General features: G+C 39.9%; 1 protein-coding gene across 1 annotated transcript; it reads right to left on the bottom strand.

The window, feature by feature from the left end:
• Window positions 1–614: 614 nt before the first annotated feature.
• On the bottom strand, window positions 615–11,196 carry syf2 (SYF2 pre-mRNA-splicing factor). Its single transcript, XM_038729337.1, has 7 exons — window positions 11,097–11,196; window positions 10,666–10,764; window positions 7,281–7,406; window positions 5,350–5,467; window positions 2,950–3,040; window positions 2,219–2,317; window positions 615–1,069 (listed from the first exon to the last, which is right to left on the bottom strand). Exons 1-7 carry the CDS (start codon window positions 11,112–11,114, stop codon window positions 904–906), a joined length of 717 nt encoding a protein of 238 aa, XP_038585265.1. The 5' UTR covers window positions 11,115–11,196; the 3' UTR covers window positions 615–903.
• Between the last annotated feature and the right edge of the window lie 6,459 nt (window positions 11,197–17,655).

Raw genomic sequence — 17,655 nt, 5'->3', positions numbered from 1 at the left:
ACGTGAGTCCCATTTTGTCCTGGACATACCTACATTCTGTCTGTGTTAATTGTGGATGGAATTATAACAATTGATTTCCCTTTTTGCTGGGGACCCCACTATGACAACCATTGACATAGATGTTTCATTGTGCCATCCCATCATAAATTTATTCTGAAAAGATGGACTCATCCAGATTTATTTATATACAGTATCCATCTATATAAAACAGAATATAACTAATTCAACTCTGGTATGACTTTGCCTTCACAGATCACTGCCTGTAGAGGGTGCAATGCCCCAACATTCACACAGGCAGGAGTTCAGGAATGGTGGACTTGCATGGGAACCTGTTTTCTTGTCTTCTCTCTTCTCCAGTCACAAGGCTTTCCTGCTCATGTCGCAGCTTGGGGCAAGTTGGTTAAACAGAGATGTCGGTGATAGTGGATAAATTGAATTGCTCTATTGTTGGACCTTGTTTCTATGTGCACCTACACTAAAATTCTTTTGGGCTGGCATCTTCTGCTAAACATGCCCTGAGGTGTGCTGGTAGTTCATTCTCACGCTCAAAATGTCTCCCGTCATGAGACCACACGCAGAACAACCCACAGAAAAACCAACAAGTGTGCAAGATAGCCGGATAATTGGAAGTCGTTTATTTAAAAATAAAGAAGTATAATCATAACTTCTAATGCTGTACAAAGAACACCACACATTACACATCTTACAAATAATTGAATTATCTTTAGGATGGAGAAAAAAAAAAAAAAAAAAAAAAACACACCTGACAGTACAAAGTCCATTTTAGCTTTTTAATACAAATTTTGTATTCTTGTTTTTCTGCAAGAACTGTGAATTGCATCCACATCTCCTAAATGAAGAGAAAACAAGCAGTGAACACGTCCACTGAGGAGACTGGACCCACTAGACAGCCGTGCCTCTCTCCAAGTTTTGTTTGATCTCTGCTGTGTATTTGCCGTAGAAACGCTCCGCCTTCTTGTTGAACTTGGCGTTCCTCTCGTTAATGTAGTCGATGTCCGCGTCGTCGTTGTAGGCCCTGCGTCGGCTGTACTTGGCCCGCTTCTCGATCCTGACAATCGCAAATAGAGGCGGCTTAGGGGAGGATTTCACAAGAGAGCATGGCCACTATCCATGGCATATCCAATAACAGTAATTGGCTACAGGCAATCATTTTGGGGGCGGGTTGTATTTAAATTTGGCAAGGAGAGTGGCGATGGAAAACCTAACGCACACATACATACTCAAGAGGAAAATACTGTCAATTTGTGAGCTCCCAGTCTTGATTCACTGAGTCTTCAAAGCATTGTTGTGTGCGTCATACCCTGGCAACGAAATCCTTGTCTAATGCCCCACAGTCCCATCTCTAACACAAGCCTCAGACTGTCCCAAATATAGAACAGCTCACGGAAAGACCAGGGCAATCAAAGGTGAAAGGGACTTCTGTAGCGAAGAATTGATCAGTCTGAAGTAGCAGTAAGTTAAATGTGATGAACACCAAAGTCACCTTTTCATAATTTTATGTTGTGTCTTTATAGTGGCCTCTATAGCGCTTTATATTTGGCTTTCATAAGGACTTGCCAAACCATCTACACACACCCACTTACAAAAGCATCACTCCATGCAGATAATAATGAACTGCCTTCTAATCAGGATTTCCACTCTGGGGCTGACTTCCTCACGTCAGATGGGCTCCGATTCACACAAAACATCCCCCTCTTCCAAATTGGCAAAGAGGTCACAGACTCACTTCTTCTACATATCATTTATTACAACTGAGATGGTCTCGTATTCCCAGACCTATCTGCATGCTACGTTTGTGGTAGTGCCAGTGCAGATCTGACTGAACCCACAGTCTTTCTGAGACATATAAAAAAAATGTATGTGGGTTGTTCGAATTGCTTAAGCAAATCATAATTAGCAAGGTTAAAATCACACAGGTTTAAATAAAGTCAAGAGGAATATTTTACATATGACTAATATGACCTGCCTTGTGTACAGTTCATTATTTTGTCAAACATCTCCATCATGAGAGGTTAGCCCGTTAGCCCAGTCGAGTGCTTCTTGTTATTTCTCACTGGCAACAGAAGGTTCACCTTAGTGGTCTGCCCAGTGGGCCAGGCTGATACTTAATGGGCAGGCTGAGAGTGAAAATAAATTAATGGATGATCAGGGCAAGATATGGCGTCTCTCTTCTACTGTCTGTTTTTCACTGACTTACTGTTTCTCAACATCTTCCACCATGCGGTCAATGCCGTCCTTTGTGGGGACATGGGTGCCGTGGATCAGGCTATTGGATGTGGGGTGGAAGTCCTCACCACTGTGGAGCACCAGCAAAGCAATTAGAAACACACAAACCACAGATAATCACCATTTTAACATACTTAAAATGGACTTTTCTATCCCATCGTTGTCCCAATGAGAGAAGATAACGTGGCTTCAGGGGAAATGTGTCGCTGCATCTTTCACGGTTCAGCCCACGTCAGCTTTAACAGCGAAAAATCCGCAGGCACCGAACTCTTTTTTAACCTTAGCGTGCATGCCTAAGTTTATTTACAATATAAAAGCTTTAAATTATTTTCGGAGTGTGCAGCTATGTCAACACTAACCCCAGGGCAAATTAGGGGGTACGGAAGTTAACATGCAGAAAGCAAAGCAAATTGTTACTAATTTATTTTACTTCACTAGAAATTTCCCAGTGACTGTCTTAATAGGATCCTTAGAGACATCGTCATGTATCATTTTTATGGCCCTGTTAGTGGGAAAGCAAAAAAATCTAGAAATAACTTTATTGTTTCGGCTTATAGCCTTCATTGGGGTCATCATGAAACACATCACAAATAACATTTAAATTGGCAGGTATGACGCAGGGACAAAAGGGACATTTCCTCTTGCGCTGCGCAGATACAGTAGTGTCACAGAAAGGGAAGATGGGACTGAGGGTTGACTCACTATTCCTCCCTCTGTTTCTCGTAGCTTTCCAGGTCTGGTCTCATTTGCTTGGTGAGTCGCTGGTACTGTCGGAATTGGGCCTCGGCATAACCTGCAGTCCATTGTGTGAGACAGAGAAAAAAAAAAAAAACGCAGACTGGGTTATAATTACTGGAACAAACAGCAAGCAGGCACAAGACTGAGCAACATAACCTGCGGCTGGTTAAGGGGGATGAAGAGGCAACTCTCCTCCTCCCTTCCACTCTCGAACCCCCTCTGGTGATACTTTTCTCCCCAGAGTTTTTAATTCAGTGGAGGTTTTGATACAACAGATGGCAGCCATATTTAGGAGACACAGCAAGTCTTCTTTCAGTAGATTAAATCAGGAACAGTTAGAGATTAATATCCCAAGGGGTCCTTACATGCAACCAGTGTTGCCCTATACGCTGCTGCTGTGGAGGATTTAGGCAGCAACTTTTCACTGTGAGATAAAGTAGGAAAACTTCAAGTGGTCACATGCCATGGCACAGCAGAATAGAATGGTAGACAAGAATCACGGAGTACCACTTGTTTAGAGTAAACTGTATTAAATTACTTTTTACTAAATGAATAGACTCAGGTTCTATTGCGTGACAGAGGGGCTGGGTTACTCATGCCTAAAAATAAAGCCTTTTGATCCAATCGCTATTTGCTGACGTGACTTTAAAATTCTCCAGTCAATGCAATCAGCATGTGAAACCCACTTCAGTGTGATACAAATAATGACTGCCAACCTGGATCACACGAGGTGCAAAAGGCACAGAAATTTCCTCTAGATCGATAAAGAGATCAGTGTAGATTTTGCTTTAAATTTTGAAAAAGTATTTAAGAAAGCCAAATAAGAACGCAGTCTTTTGTCTGTACATCGAGCTTAATTGAGTCACACAGCTGGCGGCAGCATGTGGTGAATAATCAAGAGATGGCAGCCTTATTCCTCTTACCACCACAAGGCTGAAATGTTTGTGTGCATGCTGATCAGTGAGACTAAATGGGAGCACAAATGTGTGTGTTGTTTAAAAGGTACAATGTGTAAGAATTGAGACTACTCTCAATAGGGTTGTCCCTGACAGTCACGTGTTCGACCTCTTTCTTCCTCTTCTGCCACACACCCGCACTGACACTCCCTACCTTAAGGGTTACAATTCTGGATTTATTCATGCACTTATTTTTATTATTATTATTTATATATATATATATATATATATATATATATATATATATATATATATATATATATATATATATACACACACACACACACACACACACACACCCATTTTTATGTACAGCATTATTGATTGATATCTACATCATAATAGGTTGTATATTAACATACTGGGAGAAAAATGTTACTTCTATGTGGATCCTCCTTTCGTAACGCTGCTGCGATGATTCGACTGAGATTGGCAGTCAAATCAGGCTCTGCCTATCGAAGCATCGAATCTTTGACTATTCAGGGGCAGCCCCAACTCTCCACCTCACCAGTTCACAATTAAAAAAAATAAAATAGAGGCAGCATATCCCATATCAGGTCACAACTGCAGCTAACTACAGCCGTGCGGCTAACTTAGCGGCCCTGTTAGCTGACTGAGTCTGGAATGAGCATCAAAACCTACGTGTAACGGAACCAGGCCCAGCAGCCTCCCAGTGAACCGGGACCAAACACAGCCTCTGAGAGCATCGGAGGCCAGTTTGATGACAGGGAATACAGTACAGAGGTGGTTTACAGCGGCTCTGACCAGGACTCCAGGGACGATGGAGAAGAGTCACAAGTAGAGCCAGAATATTTTTACCAACAGAGTTGATGGTTACTGGAAAGGTGGAAAGACCAACAAAGATAGATGGTTTTGGGGGAGGCCTGAGCTATACTATCGGACAATCGCCTCTTGAGGTGCAAAGTGGCATTACAAGACAGGATGAGGCTAACTCTTTAGCATGCTAACTTCAGCAGATATTTCTGCAACACATAAATCTTTGACATAATGTTAGTTATTTCTTCACATTCTGTTGTTGTTAGTTAATTTTTAAATGCTTAAACAGATATTCTGGCCATATCTTACACACTGCACTTTGAATGTACTGGTGAGACATGAAATACAATCCACGAAGTCCAGCTGAAGTAACAGTATAATACGTTTAAGGACTTATCAGATGACAAAACACCTTTTCATGGTATGTGTTGTAATAAACTAAAGTTAATCTGAGAACACACCTGTGATCTTATATTTTGAGTTAAAAACACACAAAAAGATGACCAGGCTGACTAACTCCGACAATTAGTTTTTCACTAATGAATTTGTTCCCGCTTTATGACATGTCTCGTACCATATAATCAAGTGCAACCAATCCATGTCTGTCTTAACTGGAAAAAATGCCACCAACCTGCAAATCCTGTGTCTGGGTTCTTCTTCTTCTTCTTCCTCTCCCACCGCTCTGCATCATCAGCAGTGATTTCCAGTAGTTTCACTCTGTCATAGTCCTCCCCTCTGGCAGCACATTCCTGACAGCCAATTATTTGTTTTTTTAATACACACAAAGCTGGACTTAATGTATCCGACTACTTGACATGATATTTCATGAGTAACCTGTCGCTAGATTATCCAAGGTGGGTTAAAAATAACAAGTCCAGTTGCCCTTGATTTTAACCCACTTTGGATAACAATGATCTAGGCGACTGAATCGCCACAGACATGTCCCCAGATTAGGTCTGTGGCAATATTCAAAATTTACTGGTGAAGGTTTTTGGGATCTCCAAGAGCACCCACTGAATCATTATTATTTTTCTCTTAGAGGGAGCATTAATATAAAATCTAGGTTCTGACTGTACGCATGTAAATTGCAGTCAGTCAGTATAGCCGGTACAGACAATTTATCCCCAAGGTAACCTTCCTCTTCAGCAATATATCGGCCAGCCGATGTTATCGGCCGATATGAGCTGATTGCCTTTATTCGTCATCGGCCGTTTATAACGGCAGATATGTGACTATTAAACAAGAAACAGAGTCAGATCCTTCACTCATGTCATGGGTGTTGCATAGTTTGCCCACCAGAGGGTGACCAGCTGCAGCTCCCCTGTTAACAACACTGCCTCCCCACAAAAACCACAGAAGAAAACAAATCAGCTGACCGGAGTTTACCTGAGTTTACAGCAGCGTTTAGAAACAGCAGAGGGCTGTGTTAGCGGTGAGTCGGTCTTTTGTCAAGTTAATTACATGACTTTAATAATTATAATAAAAATAGACCCAGTCACTTCTCCTCTCCTAAAAACATTCATGACTTGCTAACCCTCCCGTTTTTCACTGCACTCCCCCGGCTTCCTAGCAGCTCACAGCAGGTTAATGTCATAGTAGCTGGGTGTTGGAAGCTGCTGACAGACGTAACTGTAGATTTATTCTCAAACAGTGTGGCTGTTCTAGTGAACGGTTCACATTTGTCTGTAGTTCATCACTTCTAAGTATTCTCTAAAATGATGTAACGTTACAGCAGCTAACGCTTGCTAAATTAGCCACAAAGCTAATGCCGTGTTTATCAGTGGAGGAGCGCCAACGTCGTAATGAGCTGTTCAACTATAGTTTCTGACCTATTCTAAATATATCTGCGAGCCGCCTGTCTGCAGTTAGTCGGCGTGTCTGAAATGATTAAACCAGAGCGGACGTGTAAATAAACGTGAGCTAAACAAGAATCCAACACGGCTTCCTGTAGCTCCTCTTTTTGTGACGTTGTAGTCATAACATTAATTAAATGAAATCTCAAAGTTGCAGGTCCTCGTTGTAGAGAGTCATGTTGTTTCAGATGCATTCAACAGCAGCTCACTGTATGATAGACGGCATGATTTAGACAGATGGTGGTTAAATGGTTTCACGTAGCTTTGGTTAGAATTAAAGAGTGCTGGTAAAGGGATGAACTAGACATGAATGTGCTACATTGAAATTATGGCAGATTATGTGTAAAGTGAAATAGGCACGCTTATTCTCTCTCACAGTCTGTTTACAGACAGCTGAAAAAGTTGCACATTCCAGCAACAAATATTTATTGATGTGCAATTCTTTACATGTTCACTTTTTGTGAACTGTAATTGATTTTATTAACATAAATCATTTAGGAAAAGCTTTTATAGCCCACGTACATGCGAGCTTTCAATATCGGCCTGTTCTAACTGTACTTTATACAGTAAAGGGATCTACTATCCAAATCATTCTTAAAATCAAAATATCGGCTCATAAATCGGCTCTTTTTCACTTTAATATCGGCATCGGCCCCCAAAAACCCATATCGGTCAGGCTCTAGTTACTACGAATATTAAACTCAAATACCTTTTTCTTTTGATCTTCTGTGAGCTCCCACTCCAGCCGGGCTTTCTTAGCCTCCCAGTTAGCGGGGAGTTTCAGTCTCTTGTCCTCCTCCACAACCTCCTGGTGATTGAGCTTGCGGGCTTCATTCTAAAGTGGAAAATAATGGATGTCAACATGTTGTACAAGCAGCTGTTTGCAAGGGGGTCTACCTGAACGCTGCAGCACACACCTCCTCTCCCTTCCAAACACTAGCTACCCTCCAGGCAGTCAATGGACAAAGTTGTTACTGTGATGTAGAGACAGAGCTCAGTTAAAACTTTATGCATGAAAATACATTTTTTGCAGATTAATAACTCACCACTCTGAAACTCTTGATCCAGTCTATGTTGCCAAGCTGGGGTGCGTTTCCCGTATGATGCAACAAACATCTGAAGTATGACCGTTTCCCCAAAACTGTCGTACCTTGTTGGTACCACAGTGGTTTGAACTAACTTAGTTTGAACCAATGTAATTTGAACTAACATGTTTCCAGGTGTCTTCGTCTAACTTTCACAGCATGAAACTCACAAAACGTTGTCATATTCTGCCTAAATATGTCAGTTGTGGCCAATATTAAGTGACATTATTATGCTAACTTATTATTTAGGCTTTTCATATCATAGTCATACCGACAATAAAAAGAAAAAACAATAGTATTAATGAAATCAACAACATAAATAATATATAACCTAATCCTTTTATTTAGCCTACATATATAGTCTATAACTTACAAGAAAAACTATATTATACTATATACTAACTATTTGCGATTACAAGATATTTAGTAAAACAGGTTTAATCTGCAAGTATCTTCGTGTCAACACTTTAACACTATCGTGATCTATCTTGGCCGCAGCTGATATCTAAGTCTTGAGAATAGCTCAGTACGATAAGTGTCTGAGCTTACGCATTTTCTCTATTGAGATAGACATGGGCTCGACTCCTGTGAGTTCTCTATTTGTCTTTGTTATAAAGGCAATGAAAACTCTCAGATTTATTCATTACAGTACTTTCATGGATTGTATGCGGTCCCTTTTTATATTTAGGTTTGTAATGAAGACTAGAGAACACCCATCTTCCTTAGAGGCCTGGAAATATATAGGCCTACATTAAGGTAATAATAAAAGTCTTGTCTTTACATTCTCCGTTTTGTCCTTTAACCTTTGTACTGGGTGACTAATATTAAATGAAGATATTGTGAACAGATGGGTAATCTGTGAGAAAAACACCTGTTGTTCGTAGATGGTCTACAGATAGGCTACTTAGTACTGAAATAATGCAACCCTACCCATGACCCAACAAATACATTTAAAAAGTACTTTTACAACTACATTTAAAAATATCTTCACCTTAAATATGTTTGTCCAGCAGGATTATCTAACATTGCCTGCTTAAAACACATTATATCCACCTAACATTGCATTTTCTGCTATCTGTGACATAGTCACTGTGAACTAAGCTTGTAACCACAGGTCAGGAGCTGTACTTTGAACTATGCAACTTACGACAGTTGGTGCAAATGTTCGTCGGAACTATGGTTTTAGGGAACAGCTGCGTCGCTTAACGATGGTTCGTACCATGTAAGTTACCAACTTAGGTACCTCCATAGTTCAAATTAGGGGTTTGGGAAACAGTTGCGTTGCAACTGCATAGTTCCAACCAAGGAAGTTGCTACCTGGTTGGGTACATGTTCAGCTGAAACAAAGCCCTGTTTACCGGCTTCTCATTGGCCCGCCCTTCTCTGCTTCTGATTGGCTAGTAGTCCTTAACTAGGAATTGCGCATGTGCAACTCCCAGCCAAGATCATTTACAGACAAGATGCATGGCCCAATCCCAATGTCCACCCTCACAGACTCACAGACTTTGAGGCGTGTTCCCGGGAAGTCCGTGAGGGCTTAGGGCCGTCCCATTGTCAAATCGTCAAGTGCGCGAGCACTTGGGCTCTCTCGCAGACATTTTGAGCCCTTTATAGACCCTTTTCGTAAGTCCGCATTTCTGCAGACTTTGGCGGAGGGAATTGCCCACAGTTCATAGCGGTATGACATGAAACACGGGGGTTACCAGGGGAAGCCCAGAAGCGAGAGAAATATCACGGCAAATTCGCATTATAAGAGAAGAAGAAAACAGTAAACAAACAAGCATAAACAACTACGCTGATGTTAAAATTGTTGAAACTTTTCTTAAATTAAGATGGTCCATAGAACACATGAAGTCAGAGGAATGCAATCACCTTATTACACACTTAGTTTATTCAACTATTTATTTTAGTTTTTGCTTAATGATGCTGTTTGACCAACAATAGTGTATTGATTATTAAATATTTTAAAAATAAAATAAAATATTAAATATATATTGACATTTACCTCTCCTCTACTCTGTAGGGCAAGAGCCTGCAGGACTTAAAAATCAGGCAAAAACATAAAATAAAACATGTGCAACGTGTTTCAGCGTCGTCAAGGTAACATGATAAAGTAGGGCTGGACAATAAAACAATAACAATAATTATCGCAATATAATTTTTTTCAATAACAATATAACAAATGTTCAATAAATATTCAATAAATGATTTTATTCACTTGAATCATACACGAATTAGGACTTAATTTTTCTTAAGATGTTTATTCTGTTGAGGGAAAAGGACTGAAAAAGGTTTTACTTTTTTGTGACCCAATGTTTGGCATCAAGTGTTGACCATAAAGAAAAGTTTAAACCACAATTAACCATCAGGTTTCTTCAACTTTCACTCAGGAGCAAAAATCAGCCTTTAAACTTGAAAGAATAAACTATTTGATACTTATTGTGATAATTATCGATATCGAAAGATATGAAACTTTTTGTTGTGATAAAATTTTTGGCCATATCATCCAGCCCTATGATAAAGTGGCAAAGGGCTGTCCTGTTCCTGTATTTTGAGCCCTTGCAGCCTCTTAAACTCAATCACTTTCCAAGTGACGTCAGTAAAGTCTGTGAGGGTTCAGGGTTTAGGGGGGACATTGGGATTGGGCCCATCACTCCATAGCTAAAACGAAACCTTCAACACACAGGGTGAAAAGAGGAGCTGCAGCAATGTGCAGTATGACAAAAAATATGGTGTTTTATGAAAATTAAACCATGTAAACCTGTTCTGGTACAATCCCTAAATAGGATTATGAACCTGAAAATGTGCATAATACCACCTCTTTAATATTTCTTGAACTGACACTAAAACATTAACATTGCTCCTGGTGTTTTTCACAGCTGCGTGTCCAGCTTACCACCATCACAAAGCCAAACAACTTGGTGGCAGCACTAGAAAGTACGCTTATCTCCATAACGTAAATGTGCTAGCTTTAGTCAGGTGAAGATTGATAACTGTTAAACAACTCACCCGTTTGAAATGTAACTCTCGAAATTTTCGTAGTCTCGCTTCTCTCTTCTGGGACGGAAGAGCGTCCGTCTGTTCTTCTCCAGCGGCTGTAACAGACTCCTGGAAATAACGACATTATCACTATGGAAAACACGACTTAAAACGAGACTTGCATCAAAGACAAGATGGCAGAAAATGTGTGGCAGAAATATACAGCGAAGGAAAAGGATGTCTCAGTCTGTGACGAGCTAACGTTACTCAGCACTCGCTAACATCGGTTAGCTTAGCACAACAACATGAGATTGTAAACAAACAACAAATGTGGAACAGACACTCATACTCCGCCGGCAAAATGAAACATCGCTCTCTAAGGAATCATATTACTCGACTGTAATCTGCCACAGCATCAAATACTTTGGGTAATTTCACATTAAAATGGAGAAAGTACTAACCTCACTACAGGACGCCATTGTTGTGCTATCGCTACTCGTAGGAAGAAGACAGGATGTCTGACGTTCACACCGGATATTACGAAAAATATAAACGTTGGATTTCATTGTTTTGTCAGAAAATGTCTAAATAAATAAATGTTTATTTTGTTGGAGAGCTCCAGCTCTTTCTCCAGACATGACTGAATATATTCATTTGGAGCGGTTTTCTGCTAAATGGATTGAAATTACAAAAAAAACAAAAACATTTTAAAAATTAGCTTTTCCAGGTTTTGCCCAGTAAGATCACCTTACAGGTTTTTCCTCAGAACTTATATAATAATATTTATCCTAATATATCCTGAATATAAATTTCATAAAGACTTCACTCATCACTCACTTAATTTCGTCCTTAGCGTGACTGAAAAGTAATTTCAACACCAGTCCTATTATGTGAACTGTATTTCTTTCACATTCAGAGAAATCTTTAATTTTTACCTGAAGACAAAACCTAAGGATTTTGCTATTGTCATATTTGCTGTAGATTACGGGTTTTCAAAGTCTGAAACTGTGGGCCTCCCCTCAGACAAAGCTTGTAAAAAAGTGCCCCCTCACAGTAGTTTACCTCCAGTTTCTCTCAATTCCTGATTCCTGATTATGTTAATTGATCACATAGACACTCAAAAATTGTGCCAAGATAGCTTAATTTAGCTTACTATTTCACATCAACTTCAGACTACACCGAATACTTAAAAAGGACAGGCATGTATTACACTGGGAAAGGGAAAACAGTAAACATCCCCAAAACTACTGTATCTCTGAACTATCTCATTACCGATGTGATCTTCTTTTGACAACTAATGTAATAAATTTTTACTACCATTCACTGAGCCTCATGCAAACACAAATACATGCAAATTACATGAGGACAGCTTGAAATATGTTTTAACCTCACAAGGCACAATTTTGCCAAGATAACCAAATATTACTGTTTGACATAACTTACGTCTACACCAAATAAATAAGAAGGTCAGGGTTTTATTAGTTTTTGACTCTGGGAAAGTGGAAAAGTCAGTTAACATCCCCCCAAACTACTGTATCTCTGAACTATCTCATTAGCCAAACCACACACATGGGCTATTCTATGTGATCTTCTATTGATAACTAATGTAGTATTTTTTCACTTCCATTCACTGAGCCTCCCCTGAGACAGTTTGGAGCCCCACTGGGGAAACCCGCCTCCCACTTTGAAAACCTCAGAATTATGACACATCTATATCTAATCACCAAATTATTTACCTTTATTCATCATGTATAACGCCGTGTTCAGCTTCTGACATTATTCCCTTTTGAATGACCTTGTGAATAGTTCAACACTGTCAATTTATGTTCTAAAAAAGTGCAGGAGCAGAAAGATCTAGTGCCCTGTAAGGGACCATAAAAAGGAAGCTACATGCAAATTATATGAGGACAGCTTGAAATATGTGTTAGCCTTTCAAAAGTCTAAAGCATCAGTTTTACATTTACAAAAGAACACGAGGCACCTACTATAATAGTACCAAAGAGGTGGCGTAAAAGAATTTACTGGTATAACTACTCGTCCCAATTTTACAGAAACAATGAGCACTAAAGTATTATTCATTCAGATTTACCTTCATGGCAAAGGAATTAAAGGCCTGTCCCAAATAAACGCCTGTCCAAAAACATTGGCAGGGTGAGTTCAGTAAGCAAATAAAATCTATTAATTTAAGTTTTTTACAGTTAGTATAGTAACTAGTATACTATTGTATAGGTACTGACAACAAGTGGAACAGTTCTGCAAATAATGACAACTACTGATGATAAGGACACCCTACGGTCCCATGATGTTAGCACTATGTAAGATGAGATGCTGTCATACACAAGCAAAAAAAAAGTCCCTCCATCAGCCCGTGGCCTTCCCCAGTCATGAGAATAGATGGAGCTTTTTGCTTATTTGCTGTAATGCTGCATCAGTTCTGTGCATTTAAGATCTTTTTTATCATGGCACCGTGGAAAAAGTAATTGCCAGGCATCTTGTATTTTACAGTAATGTCTTTGTGTATAATTTTAAACCCGGCCATCTTGCTTCCTTTGAAGTTGAAATTCATCAAAAAATACTGCTAGACTAATGGATACTGGTACGATGAACACAGACAGCAATTATGAATATGACTGGAGGATATATAATGAGAGGCATGAAAGGTCAAGCATAAAGTCATAAGTGTACCACACAGAGAGTCTGTTTAGACTCCCCTAAACGTAATTGTAATGGTGGTTTTTGCTGCAAAGAAATTGAATTGAAAATTCGAAATGAAAGTATCAACTAGGACCTTGGAACACAACCTAGGACCTCCAGATATGATTCTATGATCTGATCAGAAGACGAAAGTAAACACTTTCAAGAGCCATTTCAGCATGTGTGACTTGCCAAAATGGATGTGCTCCCTGTTTGATTGCATTATACTAATAGAGCTCTTTTGGAGGATGTAATTAAGTGGAGTTTATAGTCTTAGATTAAAGCATCCTCTAGATCACAGGCAATGTTAATGGAGTGATGCATTTTCACTGGAAACCAGATGGGAGCACATCACAACAGAACAAAACATCATTGGCTACAGTAATGGGCAGAGCTCTACTATTGCCATGCAAAAGAGCAAACATCTTCATAATAAATGACCCTCAAATGAGTAAGAGAGAGAAACAGAAAAGTAACGGGAAAAAAAGAGAATGAAGCAAAGGAGCATTTCCTCTGTAGTCAATCCAAATTTACAACAGCAGCGTGCAGAACAGGAAGAGAGACTTTCAGAGTTGTGTATATGACTTTGTAATTTCAAGACATCAATACCAAATGAGCATGAGCGTTTACAGTGTGTCTTATGGATGTGTTTTTTTTCTTCAACAGTTGTTCATCTCTTTGTTTATGTCGTCTACACACCCTTTACAGTTCTCATGTATTCTCATTTGTTAACCAAACTCCCCTCAGGGTGGATTCACTCACTGGCCTGGAAGCTCCAACACGTTTTGCTTGCACAGAAAGCTGATTAGAAGAAGAACTTATGTAGTAACAATTGTAACTTCATATTTGATGTTCATGTCATGTATTAACACAAGGTACGGTTTAGTAGCTTCCATTTCAGCAACAGTTAATGGAGCTTCAAATAATTGAACAGCTACACAGAACTTACATTACAGATGAAACCAGTCAAGAGGAAGTCAAATACAGCTTAATAATAGCTTGGTGAAGGCAAATGCAAAGGAGTCTTTCTGTTTATTCATGTTCTAGTGCTCATCATAAGTTACACTAGTGATTGGCTTGATCTAAATTTGAAATCCAAACTGGCTTTGTGACAGGCAACGTGAGGCTCTAAGCAATGCTGTCATTGCCATTTAAGGGGTACTGAACTTTAGTGCAGCACAATGTGGATCTCACATGTGTTGGGGCCACACAAAAATGCTGAACTGTCACTCCTCAATATTAACTTTTCCAGTCAGGCAAATCAGGCCTGAAATAGTGTAACATTATATCTGCAAATAAATTGCACTTTAGGGGCACATTTATAAATACAGAGCAGACCTCATGGTGCTTCATGACATCGCCCATTAATCAAATCGGACATTATATTAGTTCAGTTTGCTACATGCTGTGAATGAGATACTATGTTGTTTGTACACACTGATATACATTTAACTGGCACTGTTATCTTGCTCTTAATAGCAGTTCCTCTAGATTATAGAACATGGAGGGCTGGGCCTCTTGCTGCGCAAGCAGCTGCTTCACATCTGGAACTTAATATAAACATCATGGCCAATAAAATCATTCCATTTCCTTAATTACTATTCCTGTCATTTCCGCGCTAAATGAAAAGTTATTAATTCAGGGCCAACACAAACATGCTTCTCCAATACAAGGAGCTACTCCTGAAGCGTCGCCACCCTGACTACAGGCCGCTGTCACTGGACTGGAACCACAAGCTCCTGCCTCGCTCTGCCAGTGTGCGTTTGTGTGAATGTGCGTATGTATAGGGAACAGAGGCCAAGGCGCTGCAGACATGAATGGAACACAAGATGGCGTCTTGTTTTCCATCTCATCCAAATGTTCCCACTGGTGCCAGAATAATCATGACAGGCACAACCCGTCCTGTTTCATCTCCCTCCTTCATCCTCCTCTCTGCACTACGCCTCTTGTTCTTTTGCTGCTTCTCTGTGTGTTCAACACATGCCCTGCCACCTTTTTCTCCACCCCATTTCTACTACTCTTCCCCTACAGCCTTTCTCTCCCTTGTTTTTTTTCTTTGACATGCCCCCCAGTCCTATCTAGTCAATGTTGGATAGCAGGCTTGTTAACGTAACATATACGATGATAAGACTTCGGAGTGTTCAGAGAGCATCTCTCTGCAATGTTGCCAAAAGAATCATAAATACTTACTGTAGCTATACATGTTCTAGGGGGAAATTACAATGTCTCATATGTCATCAAGAAAGGTTTCAGCTGAAACATTCCTCACAGCAAATCATCACACAACATCATCCATCCCTAGTACTTTTCCCAGTGATTTCCAGTGATTTCTTAGCTGCTGCTGCTGCTTGACACATCAAAAGTTCATGGATGGATGGCGTAAATATAGAGCTATTTGAAAGTGAGGCCTTAAAAAACGCCTTACACCAAAAGCATCTTTGTTTCAGCACAAATACCATGTGTGTCCTTATTGAGCTCGACTCACCAACTACCATCTTCCCTGTAGGCAAAACAATGCTAATATCATGTAGATCATGAAGCATATGATTTGACACGGCACTAGTGGCTCTGATTCCAACTGAAGATATCCGTAGGTCAACAGAGGAAGAGGATTTGGTGAGCGACACATATACTTACACAAAAGACGCATGCAGGCACTCAAATACCACCAGTTTTGTAGTCGATGCTTTTGCTCCACCACACACAATTAAAGTCCCAATTAAAGGCCATTATGGGTTTTCCACTAGCAGCAACCACAGGGAAAGCAGCTCCACGGCCCGTACATTGCGGGCACACAGATGTCTCCTGAGTTGTCATCCAAAGGAACTCAGACTGATCCACAAACTTTATGATCATAATTACTGATCAAAATTAAAGTGGAACAACAATATAAACTCAGAGGACGCAATAAAAAACTTTGAGCGATTCCGGTAAAAGGGGCCAAGTGGGACTATCAGAGGTAAGTGTTTGTGTTCATCCTGAAGTATACTGAAATGAGACAAGCAGTGACTGAAGCCACTTTCTCCTACAGCCCATTAAACTCCCATTTACCACAAGAGGGAGCCATATCCCAGATATTTTACCAGAAATGACAGTTCTATTACATCTGAGTGGGAATATTAAATAAAGCGGCCACATTTTAATTTTTATTCTTAATTTTGCAATTGTATTTCTGTTTCCCATAGCCACAATCACCAATGGATGTAAGTTCTCACCACATATGAAAGCGCACAGCTCCATATCTGCTGGGAAGCATCTGTTCACCACCGTACCCACACACAAGTTCAACACGAGTGTCTTCCCTTAAGCGGGGCCCAAGAGTGTCATGGGTTTCCGCTTCTAAGTTCCCATCCTATTACCCACTGACCTTAATGAGAGAGTAAAGTTCTCACTTGGCCACACAATACGCTGTTGTAGCGGGCTGCGATAAGAGGAGGCCAGTCAACAGCCTCCGGACATGCAGCTGTGCAGGCTTCCCTATCTGTCCCCGGCCTGACACGCAAAATCAGATGCCAGATCAAGTAACCTCACACAGACACACACGTGTTAAAATGCATGTGGGGGAGCACAATCATGTACACACGCAGCCTCACACACAAACACACACAAAGTGAATCCCATTCCCACCCAATTTTGTGCTCTGAGAACTAACAATCTGTTTAGCACAAAAACAGCAGTGGCTCCTTTCATCTGCAGTTCAAGGCGCCGATGATCTAATTCCAAATCTGATGATGAACAAACCAGTGCCAAATATCTAAAAACAAGTGTCAACAACAACAACACTGTGAACTGTTGAGTGATAAATGAGCTCTTTCTTCTTGGCTGGTATGATTTACTCTATTTAGAGCTCAAAAAGGTCTTTTATATTCATGAACAAACTTATTTTGTGAGGCAGAAAATCTTAATTTAGTCACTTTCAAGGTGGAGAGTATTTTCCCCTGGGAATAATGTCAAAGTAGAATTTGCAATGTGAGAAACTGTAATACCGTGACACAGATAAGTCATAGAAGTTTTATTTTACTTTAATTCTTTGAACAAATTTTGCAACCATAGCAAAATCTTAAATTGAGTTTAAAAGTTCATTCTTGACCTTGGGAACAGCAGTTCAGAAAAAAACTCATACACAGTCCATTTAGTAGCTGTGCTGTTCTGAAGCTTTCAAGATTATTTATTATTTATTATATTCCGTATCATATATGAAGTGCAGTGCTCTGATTTTTTGTACAATTTTATGACAACTGGGAAAATTCCATGAACATGATGAAAATCATACGATATCAGAGCTCAGTAAGAACACTTACTAAACAGACCTTGTGCAAACACTGT

This window comes from Micropterus salmoides, unplaced genomic scaffold (genome assembly GCF_014851395.1).
Source record: "Micropterus salmoides isolate LMB-PRFRI ecotype aquatic unplaced genomic scaffold, ASM1485139v1 Ms_hic_scaffold_19, whole genome shotgun sequence".
In the NCBI taxonomy this organism is placed as follows: domain Eukaryota; kingdom Metazoa; phylum Chordata; class Actinopteri; order Centrarchiformes; family Centrarchidae; genus Micropterus; species Micropterus salmoides.
Note: the sequence above shows the minus strand (reverse complement) of the source record. Positions and strands in the feature narration are given on the sequence as shown.